Raw genomic sequence first — 13,896 nt, forward strand, 5'->3', positions numbered from 1 at the left:
CCTCCTCACTCACTGTCAGACTCCTCACACAGCACAACAAGCTGCATTTCCCCAATGATGCTCTCCTGCCTCCCCCTCCTCACTCACTGTCAGAATCCTCATACAGCACAACAAGCTGCTTTTCCCAATGCTGCTCTCCTGCCTCCCCCCTCCTCACTCACTGTCAGATTCCTCACACAGCACAACAAGCTGTTTTTCCCCAATGCTGCTCTCCTGCCCCCAACCCCCACTCACTGTCAGATTCCTCACACAGCACAACAAGCTGTTTTTCCCCAATGCTGCTCTCCTGCCCCCAACCCCCACTCACTGTCAGACTGCTCACACAGCACAACAAGCTGCTTTTCCCCAATGCTGCTCTCCTGCCTCCCCCCTCCTCACTTACTGTCAGACTCCTCACACAGCACAACAAGCTGCTTTTCCCCAATGCTGCTCTCCTGCCTCCCCCTCCTCACTCACTGTCAGACTCCTCACACAGCACCACAAGCTGCTTTTCCCCAATGCTGCTCTCATGCCTCCCCCCTCCTCACTCACTGTCAGACTCCTCACACAGCACAACAAGCTGCATTTCCCCAATGATGCTCTCCTGCCTCCCCCTCCTCACTCACTGTCAGAATCCTCATACAGCACAACAAGCTGCTTTTCCCAATGCTGCTCTCCTGCCTCCCCCCTCCTCACTCACTGTCAGACTCCTCACACAGCACCACAAGCTGCTTTTCCCCAATGCTGCTCTCCTGCCTCCCCCCTCCTCACTTACTGTCAGACTCCTCACACAGCACAACAAGCTGCTTTTCCCCAATGCTGCTCTCCTGCCTCCCCCCTCCTCACTCACTGTCAGACTCCTCACACAGCACAACAAGCTGCATTTCCCCAATGATGCTCTCCTGCCTCCCCCTCCTCACTCACTGTCAGAATCCTCATACAGCACAACAAGCTGCTTTTCCCAATGCTGCTCTCCTGCCTCCCCCCTCCTCACTCACTGTCAGACTCCTCACACAGCACCACAAGCTGCTTTTCCCCAATGCTGCTCTCCTGCCTCCCCCCTCCTCACTCACTGCCAGACTCCTCACACAGCACAACAAGCTGCTTTTCCCCAATGCTGCTCTCCTGCCTCCCCCTCCTCACTCACTGTCAGACTCCTCACACAGCACAACAAGCTGCTTTTCCCCAATGCTGCTCTCCTGCCTCCCCCCTCCTCACTCACTGTCAGACTCCTCACACAGCACAGCAAGCTGCTTTTCCCCAATGCTGCTCTCCTGCCTCCCCCCTCCTCACTCACTGTCAGACTCCTCACACAGCACAACAAGCTGCTTTTCCCCAATGCTGCTCTCCTGCCTCCCCCTCCTCACTCACTGTCAGACCCCTCACACAGCACAACAAGCTGCTTTTCCCCAATGATGCTCTCCTGCCTCCCCCTCCTCACTCACTGTCAGACTCCTCGCACAGCACAACAAGCTGCTTTTCCCCAATGCTGCTCTCCTGCCTCGCCCTCCTCACTCACTGTCAGACTCCTCACACAGCACAACAAGCTGCTTTTCCCCAATGCTGCTCTCCTGCCTCCCTCTCCTCACTCACTGTCAGACTCCTCACACAGCACAACAAGCTGCTTTTCCCCAATGCTGCTCTCCTGCCTCCCTCTCCTCACTCACTGTCAGACTCCTCACACAGCACCACAAGCTGCTTTTCCCCAATGCTGCTCTCCTGCCTCCCCCCTCCTCACTCACTGCCAGACTCCTCACACAGCACAACAAGCTGCTTTTCCCCAATGCTGCTCTCCTGCCTCCCCCTCCTCACTCACTGTCAGACTCCTCACACAGCACAACAAGCTGCTTTTCCCCAATGCTGCTCTCCTGCCTCCCCCCTCCTCACTCACTGTCAGACTCCTCACACAGCACAACAAGCTGCTTTTCCCCAATGCTGCTCTCCTGCCTCCCCCTCCTCACTCACTGTCAGACCCCTCACATAGCACAACAAGCTGCTTTTCCCCAATGATGCTCTCCTGCCTCCCCCTCCTCACTCACTGTCAGACTCCTCACACAGCACAACAAGCTGCTTTTCCCCAATGCTGCTCTCCTGCCTCCCCCTCCTCACTCACTGTCAGACTCCTCACACAGCACAACAAGCTGCTTTTCCCCAATGCTGCTCTCATGCCTCCCCCCTCCTCACTCACTGTCAGACTCCTCACACAGCACAACAAGCTGCATTTCCCCAATGATGCTCTCCTGCCTCCCCCTCCTCACTCACTGTCAGAATCCTCATACAGCACAACAAGCTGCTTTTCCCAATGCTGCTCTCCTGCCTCCCCCCTCCTCACTCACTGTCAGACTCCTCACACAGCACCACAAGCTGCTTTTCCCCAATGCTGCTCTCCTGCCTCCCCCCTCCTCACTTACTGTCAGACTCCTCACACAGCACAACAAGCTGCTTTTCCCCAATGCTGCTCTCCTGCCTCCCCCCCCTCCTCACTCACTGTCAGACTCCTCACACAGCACAACAAGCTGCATTTCCCCAATGATGCTCTCCTGCCTCCCCCTCCTCACTCACTGTCAGAATCCTCATACAGCACAACAAGCTGCTTTTCCCAATGCTGCTCTCCTGCCTCCCCCCTCCTCACTCACTGTCAGATTCCTCACACAGCACAACAAGCTGTTTTTCCCCAATGCTGCTCTCCTGCCCCCAACCCCCACTCACTGTCAGATTCCTCACACAGCACAACAAGCTGTTTTTCCCCAATGCTGCTCTCCTGCCCCCAACCCCCACTCACTGTCAGACTCCTCACACAGCACAACAAGCTGCTTTTCCCCAATGCTGCTCTCCTGCCTCCCCCCTCCTCACTTACTGTCAGACTCCTCACACAGCACAACAAGCTGCTTTTCCCCAATGCTGCTCTCCTGCCTCCCCCTCCTCACTCACTGTCAGACTCCTCGCACAGCACCACAAGCTGCTTTTCCCCAATGCTGCTCTCATGCCTCCCCCCTCCTCACTCACTGTCAGACTCCTCACACAGCACAACAAGCTGCATTTCCCCAATGATGCTCTCCTGCCTCCCCCTCCTCACTCACTGTCAGAATCCTCATACAGCACAACAAGCTGCTTTTCCCAATGCTGCTCTCCTGCCTCCCCCCTCCTCACTCACTGTCAGACTCCTCACACAGCACCACAAGCTGCTTTTCCCCAATGCTGCTCTCCTGCCTCCCCCCTCCTCACTTACTGTCAGACTCCTCACACAGCACAACAAGCTGCTTTCCCCCAATGCTGCTCTCCTGCCTCCCCCCTCCTCACTCACTGTCAGACTCCTCACACAGCACAACAAGCTGCATTTCCCCAATGATGCTCTCCTGCCTCCCCCTCCTCACTCACTGTCAGAATCCTCATACAGCACAACAAGCTGCTTTTCCCAATGCTGCTCTCCTGCCTCCCCCCTCCTCACTCACTGTCAGACTCCTCACACAGCACCACAAGCTGCTTTTCCCCAATGCTGCTCTCCTGCCTCCCCCCTCCTCACTCACTGCCAGACTCCTCACACAGCACAACAAGCTGCTTTTCCCCAATGCTGCTCTCCTGCCTCCCCCTCCTCACTCACTGTCAGACTCCTCACACAGCACAACAAGCTGCTTTTCCCCAATGCTGCTCTCCTGCCTCCCCCCTCCTCACTCACTGTCAGACTCCTCACACAGCACCACAAGCTGCTTTTCCCCAATGCTGCTCTCCTGCCTCCCCCCTCCTCACTCACTGTCAGACTCCTCACACAGCACAGCAAGCTGCATTTCCCCAATGCTGCTCTCCTGCCTCCCCCCTCCTCACTCACTGTCAGACTCCTCACACAGCACAACAAGCTGCTTTTCCCCAATGCTGCTCTCCTGCCTCCCCCTCCTCACTCACTGTCAGACCCCTCACATAGCACAACAAGCTGCTTTTCCCCAATGATGCTCTCCTGCCTCCCCCTCCTCACTCACTGTCAGACTCCTCGCACAGCACAACAAGCTGCTTTTCCCCAATGCTGCTCTCCTGCCTCCCCCTCCTCACTCACTGTCAGACTCCTCACACAGCACAACAAGCTGCTTTTCCCCAATGCTGCTCTCCTGCCTCCCTCTCCTCACTCACTGTCAGACTCCTCACACAGCACAACAAGCTGCTTTTCCCCAATGCTGCTCTCCTGCCTCCCTCTCCTCACTCACTGTCAGACTCCTCACACAGCACCACAAGCTGCTTTTCCCCAATGCTGCTCTCCTGCCTCCCCCCTCCTCACTCACTGCCAGACTCCTCACACAGCACAACAAGCTGCTTTTCCCCAATGCTGCTCTCCTGCCTCCCCCTCCTCACTCACTGTCAGACTCCTCACACAGCACAACAAGCTGCTTTTCCCCAATGCTGCTCTCCTGCCTCCCCCCTCCTCACTCACTGTCAGACTCCTCACACAGCACAGCAAGCTGCTTTTCCCCAATGCTGCTCTCCTGCCTCCCCCCTCCTCACTCACTGTCAGACTCCTCACACAGCACAACAAGCTGCTTTTCCCCAATGCTGCTCTCCTGCCTCCCCCTCCTCACTCACTGTCAGACCCCTCACATAGCACAACAAGCTGCTTTTCCCCAATGATGCTCTCCTGCCTCCCCCTCCTCACTCACTGTCAGACTCCTCACACAGCACAACAAGCTGCTTTTCCCCAATGCTGCTCTCCTGCCTCCCCCTTCCTTACTCACTGTCAGACTCCTCACACAGCACAACAAGCTGCTTTTCCCCAATGCTGCTCTCCTGCCTCCCTCTCCTCACTCACTGTCAGACTCCTCACACAGCACCACAAGCTGCTTTTCCCCAATGCTGCTCTCCTGCCTCCCCCCTCCTCACTCACTGTCAGACTCCTCACACAGCACAACAAGCTGCTTTTCCCCAATGATGCTCTCCTGTCTCCCTTCTCCTCACTCACTGTCAGGCTCCTCACACAGCACAACAAGCTGCTTTTCCCCAATGCTGCTCTCCTGCCTCCCCCTCCTCACTCACTGTCAGGCTCCTCACGCAGCACAACAAGCTACTTTTCCCCAATGTTGCTCTCCTGCCTCACCCTCCTCACTCACTGTCAGACTCCTCACACAGCACAACAAGCTGCTTTTCCCCAATGATGCTCTCCTGCCTCCCTCTCCTCACTCACTGTCAGACTCCTCACACAGCACAACAAGCTGCTTTTCCCCAATGCTGCTCTCCTGCCTCCCTCTCCTCACTCACTGTCAGACTCCTCACACAGCACAACAAGCTGCTTTTCCCCAATGCTGCTCTCCTGCCTCCCCCCTCCTCACTCACTGTCAGACTCCTCACACAGCACAACAAGCTGCTTTTCCCCAATGCTGCTCTCCTGCCTCCCTCTCCTCACTCACTGTCAGACTCCTCACACAGCACAACAAGCTGCTTTTCCCCAATGCTGCTCTCCTGCCTCCCCCTCCTCACTCACTGTCAGGCTCCTCACGCAGCACAACAAGCTACTTTTCCCCAATGTTGCTCTCCTGCCTCACCCTCCTCACTCACTGTCAGACTCCTCACATAGCACAACAAGCTGCTTTTCCCCAATGATGACCTCTTCACCTCACTCTCCTCTCGCTCCTCCTCCTACTCCGATTGCATGCTGTTAGTGTACACACAGTACAAACATGCTGCCCCCAAAATCTCTGCACCTGATGCAAATGTTTCACCTTGCTTCATGAAAGAACCGGCCCTAAAGCAGGCTTATTGGCTGTGAGATCTTTATGGGCGTGGCTCTGTACTCATTGACATATTAGCGTTCCTCAGACACACATCGGGTATCACCGTCTCAGAGATTAGGAAAGTCACAGTTTTGTTGAGGGTTAATTTGAGGGTTTTATTAGTGTGAGGTTCAAATAGATATGGATCGAGAGCACAAATATGTTTTTAGCCTGATGGGTAGAGTTGTTTTTCGAACCGTAGGGGCCATTTGTTCTCATGTTAGACTGTCCCCTGAGGCAATCACAAACCAGCTTTTAGGGTGATGGACACTCTGTGTACTAATCGGATCATGTTTCCTTATTCACACTTCTGGAAGAGTAGAAATTGATCGTCTCTGGTGGGCATTGGCCGCAGATCCAGCTCAATAACTGTATGTTTCATCTGAAAGGCTTCAGCGCATCCTATAAAGGCGCCATTCCCGCGTGCGACGAGGAGTCAGCGGCCGCCGCAGAGAAGGAGAGCGCAAGGAGGACAGAGCACAGGGGAGAGAGGAGAAGCCAATCACAAGGTCAGTAGGAGGAGTCCTGTAACCTGACCACCAACATCTGACTTCCAAAAAATACGTGCGCAAAGCTTCTTACCGTAGTGCAAAATATTTTACGAGCCAACTCTGCAAATAGACACTGCATGAGTCATGGCTTGGAGTTCCCCTTTAGAATGCACGGATTCAGCTACTTATACACTATTCAACTGCACAGATTAACCCACGATTAACCCACGTTCGACGTTACAACTGAGATTGCGGGTTGATCATGGTGAGAACTGCCTATTCCCTTATGGAATGCTGCCCACAGATTGATTGCGGGAGACCTGCAGTGCCGTGGTTGGCTAACCACAATTTCTGCCCACCCAGCAAGCCAAAGCTAATGCTATCACAGGGCGAAGACTGGGAGCGCTCACCAAGTTTAAAACCACCTTAGCGGTCTGGACGAGCTCAGCTCGTCCATTACCGCCAGAGGCTGCCGCTCAGGCCCTGCTGGGCCGATTTTAATGAAATAAAGTGCAGCACACGCAGCCGGCACTTTGCCAGCCGCGTGTGCTGCCCGATCACCGCCGCTCTGCGGCGATCCGCCGCGAGCAGCGGGTAAAGAGGGTCCCCCCAGCCACCTGAGCCCTGCGCAGCCAGAACAAATAGTTCCGGGCAGCGCTATGGGCTGGATCGGAGGCGGCTGACGTCAGGACGTCGGCTGACGTCCATGACGTCACTCCGCTCGTCGCCATGGCGACGAAGTAAGCAAAACACGGAAGGCCGCTCATTGCAGTCTTCCGTGTTACTTTTGGCCACCGGAGGCGATCGGAAGAACGCCTCCGGAGCGCCCTCTAGTGGGCTTTCATGCAGCCAACTTTCAGTTGGCTGCATGAAATAGTTTTTTTTTTATTTAAAAAAAACCCTCCCGCAGCCACCCTGGCGATCTTAATAGAACGCCAGGGTGGTTAAATACTGACCAAGTTTAAAGACTGACCAATCACCTTCAGCGTGTCCGCTAGTCAGCTGACACGCAGGCAGACACGTGCTTACTGTTTACATCGGCGCAGCGCGTACTGAGAACGCGTCCTCCGCCTATCCAGTGAGGGATGCACAGCCTCCTGCGCTCCAGTGACATCATCGGCTTGCCGAAACACGGAAGTTGGCGCTGTAGTTCGGGTCTCGGCATTCCACCGCTGACCGTCACCGGCGGACGTCACAGAGTTTGTATGTTCCTCCCGGGTTTGGGTGGGTTTTCTGCCAGATCTCCGGATTTCAGACTAAATGTTTGGTGAAGTCACAAGTTTCTCTTCCATGTACCGACCTCTCTGAGACCTTTCTTGAGAATTGAGGCAGTAATTCTGCACATTCTTTAATGTTTTCATCAGGTTTTAGGGCCACCAAAGAGAAGATGAAGAACCCTGCGACCAACAAAATTTCCAGATCTGCTTCACCAGAGAGGAAGACCCCAGGTAGGTGTCTTCTTCAGGGCCGGATTTAGGGAAAGGCCCCCAAGGCAGGTTCCTAGGGCGCCAGAATGTCTGGGGCGGGTGGGGAGCCGCCTGTGCCATTTCCTATCCCCACGTTGCAACAGACCATCCGCATTTCCATCCACAGCCGCCCGCTTTGCACACTGCTGCCTGTCATGAGTGTTTGCAGCCAGCGGGCGGCTACACAGAGGAGTCTGGGGACAAGAGTGGAAGCGGTATCACAGCGGCAGGTGTGACCGCATGGAGGGACAGCAGCTGTGCCTGCACCGTGCACGGAGGTCTCCCATGCCGCTGGGGCTACACAGATTATTATTATTATTTATTAGATTTATATAGCGCCAACATATTACGCAGCGCTGTACAATAAATAGGATTACAGACAATGATAACAGGGTTGACAGAACAATACAGGTAACAGACCATAGATACAACAATACAGGAAATAGCAATAAGATACACAACACAATGCAGATAATAGTACAATGCAAGATCATACACTGGAGTGGTAGTGGTAAAAAATTACCAGTTCCAAATTCTGGGTAAAGTGCACATAGTCAAATATGATACACAAGGGGAGAGGGCCCTGCTAAAGGCTTACAATCTAGAGGGAGGGGCTGGTGACACAAAAGGAGGGGGTGCAGCAAGAAGTTTTTGGCAGAAAGGATAAGGGCAGTGTTGAGTTGATGTAGGCCTCCTTGAAGAAGTGAGTTTTGAGTGCTTTTTTGAAGGTGTTGAAGGTAGGAGCGAGCCAGATGGGCAGCGGGAGAGAGTTCCACAGGATAGGGGCAGCTCTAGTGAAGTCCTGCAGTCTGGCATGGGAGTGCGAGATGCGTGGGGTGGTTAAGAGGAGGTCGTTGGAGGAGCGAAGTGGGTGGCCAGGTGTATATCTGCTGACCAGGTCAGAGATGTAGGTTGGGCAGGACTTGTGTAAGGATTTGTATGCCAAACATAGGATCTTGAAGCTGATTCTGAAGTGAATTGGAAGCCAATGAAGGGATTTGCGTAGGGGAGTTGTGGAGACAGAGCGGTGGGAGGAGTAGATGAGTCTGGCTGCTGCGTTCATGATGGATTTTAGGGGGGCGATGCGGTTTTGAGGAAGGCCTGACAAGAGGGAGTTGCAGTAATCCAGGCGGGAGATGATGAGGGCATGGACAAGGAGTTTGGTAGTGTCTGGGGTCAGGAAAGGCCGGATCTTGGAGATGTTGCGTAAGTGGAAATAGCAGGCTCAAGCTACGGTTTGGATGTGGGAGGTGAAGGAGAGGGCCGAGTCTAGGGTGATACCCAGGCAGCGGGCTTGTGTGGTTGGATGAATGATTGTGCCATTGACAGTGACATAGAGGTCAGTGGGGGGTGAAGCAGCACGGGGCGGGAAGATTAGGAGCTCAGTCTTATCCAGGTTTAATTTTAGGAACCTGGCAGACATCCACGATGAAATAGCTGAGAGACCAGAGGAAACATGGGGTCCCTGTGTTTTTTATCTCTACTAGCTCTAAGACCAGAGGATACCTTCTCCATGGTGGTGGTGGAGAGGTCAGTGGTATGGAGGTAAATCTGGGTGTCATCTGCATATAGGTGATAGTTGAAACCCAGAGAGGAGATGAGTTTTCCGATGGAGGCGGTGTAAATGGAGAACAGCAGGGGACCAAGAACAGAGCCTTGGGGGACCCCAACTGAAAGTGGGAAGGAGGTTGAGGAGGAACCATTGAAGGAGGTCTTGAAGGAGCGATTTGAGAGGTAGGAGGAAAACCATGCTAGGGCACGGTCTTGGATACCCACAGATTGCAGGGACTGGAGTAGCAAGATAGCAGATAGCAAGTCGGAAAACCCCAGGGCTCAGGCAGAGAGATCTCCTTGCACAAATCAGCAGGGCCAGCCACAGCAGCTGTTTGTCCCTTCTCACCTCCCTTCCGAGGCCGACAGGAAAGCAGTGTGTGGGGAGGAAGAGAGTGATCAGCTGCTCGGAAGTTGGGACTGGAGCTCACATGGTGGGAAGAGCCGAGCAGAGAAGCATGGCTCTGGGTGCAGCTTTCCCGTACACAGAGAAGAGGCACCTCAGTGCAGGAAGCTGGAGGATCGGATTTCTGGCTCTGAATACTTCTGCATCCTGTGACTGCAGCAGCTGCCAGCTTGTGAGTTTCTGTTTGTAAGTAGCTGCTGTGACTGCATGCTTGTCCCATACCCCTCTAAAGAGGCACCACTGCTCCCAGCATGCCCCCCCCCCCCCACTCCACAGAGGCACCACAACTCCCAGCATGTCCCCCCACTCCACAGGAGCACCAGTGCTCCCAGCATGCCCCCCCCCACACTCCATAGAGGCACCACAGCTCCCAGCATGTCCCCCCACTCCACATAGGCACCAGTGCTCCCAGCATGCCCACCCTCCCCACTCCACAGAGGCACTACTGCTCCCAGCGTGCCCCTCCCCCCACTCCAGAGGCACCACTGCTCCCAGCATGCCCCCCTTTCCCACTCCACAGAGGCCCCACTGCTCCCAGCATGCCCCCCCCATTCCATAGAGGCACCACTGCTCCCAGCATGCCCCCCATTTCATAGAGGCACCACTGCTCCCAGCATGCCCCCTACTCCATAGAGGCACCAGTGGTTCCAGTATGCCCCCACTCCATAGAGGCATTACTGCTCCCAGAAAGCCCCCCACACTCCACAAAGGCACCACACTTCCCAGCATGTTTCCCCCCCCCCCCCACTCCATAGAGGCACCACTGCTCCCAGCATGCTTCCCCCCACTCCACAGAGGCACCACAGCTCCCAGCATGTTCCCCTTACTCCATAGAGGCACCACTGCTCCCAGCATGCTTCCCCTACTCCAGAGGCACTACTGCTCCCAGCATGCCTCCCCCACTCCAGAGGCACCACTGCTCCCAGCATGCTCCCCTTTCCCACTCCACAGAGGCCCCACTGCTCCCAGCATGCCCCCCCATTCCATAGAGGCACCACTGCTCCCAGCAGAGGTACCCTTTCTCCCAGAATGCTTCTCCTCTCCAGAGGTACCACTGCTCCCATCATGCTTCACCCTCCACTCCATAGAGGCACCACTGTGCTTCCTCCCCAATAGAGGTACTGCAGTTCCAAGCATGCTCCTCCTCCATGTAGTATTGGGTTGTCCCCTAGGGCTGACTGGCGTAACCCCCTGATCTCCCCCGGCGGACCACTTTTCATATTGGAGGAGGCCTGGCAGCCAGCTCTGGGGCCCTGGGGGACAACCCAATACTATAGGGAGACGGAGAGGCATGCTAGGAACTGTGGTGCCTCTGGAAGGGGAGGAGCATGCTGGGAGCTGTGGTGCCTATGTGGAGGGGATGCATATGATAACGGTAATGCCTTTATGGAGGGGTAGGGGCATGCTGGGAGTTGTGGTACCTCTATAGAGGAGGGGACATGCTGAAAGCTAAAGTGTCTTTATAGAGGGGGGCATGCTGGGGGCTGTTTGCAGTTTGCCCCTATGGAGACACTGACCCTGGCTAGACCATTTATTCTTACCCTACCCTGGCAGACATCTTCCCTGTAAACTCCCCTTAGTAGTGGGGAGCCTCTGGACATATCTCCCTATACCCCACTATTCTAGTGCTGTATCCCTCTCTGGACGAATAGGTATCTTCAGTACACAAGCGTGACCGTATCTGTACTGGGCATGTGCAAATAAGGTCCGCACATGCCCAGTAAAAAGCTTGTGCATGGAGGAAAACAGCTACGTGCCTTAGTTCTACTGGCCAAACTCACGCATTCCCAGTGTGGACATACTTGTCCTCAGCCTCAGCTTGCACAATAAAGTAACCTATTCGACCTGAGAGGGACCCAGTGCTAAATGGTGGGATATAAAAGGGGAGTTGTTGTGTTTTGCATTTGTGTATTGATATGGTTGGAAGGGGGGGGGGGGGCGGCTGGTGACAGTGGGCCTAGGGCGGTAAAAAGTACAAATCCGGCCCTGGTCTTCTTGTATGGCCATTGGCCAGGAGTTTTTCTGTAACTGATCTGGTAACATTAGGCGACTGTTGTGGTCTTGTGAGCTTTAATTACAGCCTCACATGTATTGTCTATAGATGGCATTTTATGTTGATATTATCACAACAGGGAGAATTTAGACTAAACATGGATCTTTCATGGGCATGCGTGAGCAAAAATACAAAATTCGATCTAGCAGTGAATTGGTCCTTTCTTGCTTGCCAAACTTTTCCACGAGAAAAGCCCAGAGATTAACCATGTGGTTGCTTTCTCACCAAATATTCGTGGGCAAACCGTGAAGGGCAGTATTGCACCAAAATTTTCATATAGAAGCACGGAATGGCAGCCTGCTGTACAAATCATTTGCTCCCAGAATGCACATTTCTCAGTTTTTATTTACATTCGAGCAAAAAGTGTCCAGTCCAAAATTATTCATACCCTTCACAAACTGTCAGGCCTGGTGCACACCAAAAACCGCTAGCAGATCCGCAAAATGCTAGCAGATTTTGAAACGCTTTTTCTTATTTTTCTGCAGCGTTTCAGCTAGCGTTTTGCGGTTTTGTGTAGCGTTTTTGGTGTAGTAGATTTCATGTATTGTTACAGTAAAGCTGTTACTGAACAGCTTCTGTAACAAAAACGCCTGGCAAACCGCTCTGAATTGCCGTTTTTCAGAGCGGTTTGCGTTTTTCCTATACTTAACATTGAGGCAGAAACGCATCCGCAATCCAAAATCTGCAGGAGCCCGGGAGTATGCGTTTCTGCAAAACGCCTCCCGCTCTGGTGTGCACCAGCCCATTGAAATACATTACCCTAGCGGATCCGCACCCGCAAGCGGATCGCAAACTGCAGCCGAACCGCTCCGGTGTGCACTAGGCCTCATAGTCTGTGGGAAAATACAAAGTTCTATACCATTCCAAATAGTCCAAGCTGTTCGACAGCATCCTAATTACCCTGATTAATTGGGAACAGCTGTTTTAATCAACTCAACAGGTGAAAAACAGCATCTCTCTGCAGTTGGTTTGTGGAAAGTCATGGCTAAGACAAAGGAGCTCAGTGAGGACCTGCGGCTGCGCATTGTGGCTGCTCACAAGTCAGGAAAGGGCTACAAGGCCATTTCTAAACGTTTTCAAGTTCCAGTGACTACAGTGCAAAGTATTATTAAAAAAAAGTACAAGATGTTCTGCTCTGTGGAAAATCTCAGAGGGTGTGGTTGGAAGTCAAAAGTGACACCTGTGCTGGCTAGGAGAATAGTGATTGAGGTGAAAAACAATCCAAGGATCACCACCAAGGCCATCCTGGTAAATCTGGGCTCTGCTGGTGGCAATGTCTCAAGGCAGACAATCCAACGGACACTGCACACTGCTGGGTTCCACAGATGCAGATCAAGGAGGACGCCACTTCTCCAGATAAGGCACACAAAAGCTCGCTTGGCTTTTGCAAATGCTCATCTGGACAAAGAAGACGACTTGTTATGGTCAGATAAAAAATTTTTTTAATTGTTTGGTCACAATGATGTTTCCGTCATTTGGTGTAAAAAAGGAGAAGCCTTCAACCCAAAGAACACCATCCCCACTGTCATACATGGTGGTGGGTGTCAAGAACCGGCCCGCGGCACGCCTGCGTATACGGTTCCCGACTGCGGGTTTGACCAGATTAAGCGGGGAACAGCCTTATTTAAGCTACAAACAAGGCTGGAACCCCTCAAAACACCTCTCACTGCCACCACTAGCGTTGCTAGACACTTCCACTCTGCTGTCGAGTCCTCAGCGCGCACTCCGCGTTTTCGTATTTGGGTCAGCTTTGCGCTTAGGCCAAATACGGGAACGCCACGCACCCACACACACACACAGTTGCAATCTTACACTGTCGTAAAGCAAAGACCCACTAACAGTCGTTCCGAACGATACTGTTAGCTACTCGCACTGGCGTTGTTCGTACGTTGGGTCAGCTGCGCGCTTAGGCCAACGTATGACAAACGCCCCCACACACAATGCAATTACAATTTCCTACGGTAGTGTTGCTCAAGCGTACAATTAGGCATGAACTTATACACGGTTACACTTCAGTCTCTTCTAGGCTATGAGTGTTAGTTTAGTACGGCAGAAGTCAAACTTATTAAATAATAATTTAATATTTCAGAAAAAACATAAAACAGTGCAGAACTGAATATATACAAAAAGATTACAAAAAAACAAAGTAAAAATAGTTACAAGATAAAATGTACAAGGATAACACACAAAGCGATTTTGC

General features: G+C 53.1%; 1 protein-coding gene across 1 annotated transcript in view; it reads left to right on the forward strand.

Annotated features, from left to right (window-relative positions):
• The window catches only part of CCDC187 (coiled-coil domain containing 187), a 136,367-nt gene that overhangs the window by 4,985 nt on the left and 117,486 nt on the right, over positions 1-13,896 (forward strand). The window contains exons 3-4 of the mRNA XM_068248019.1: positions 6,119-6,238; positions 7,585-7,668. Coding sequence (XP_068104120.1) covers positions 6,119-6,238; positions 7,585-7,668 — 204 coding nt within the window. The remainder of the gene's footprint in view (positions 1-6,118; positions 6,239-7,584; positions 7,669-13,896) is intronic.

This window comes from Hyperolius riggenbachi, chromosome 8, assembly GCF_040937935.1.
Source record: "Hyperolius riggenbachi isolate aHypRig1 chromosome 8, aHypRig1.pri, whole genome shotgun sequence".
Lineage (NCBI taxonomy): Eukaryota > Metazoa > Chordata > Amphibia > Anura > Hyperoliidae > Hyperolius > Hyperolius riggenbachi.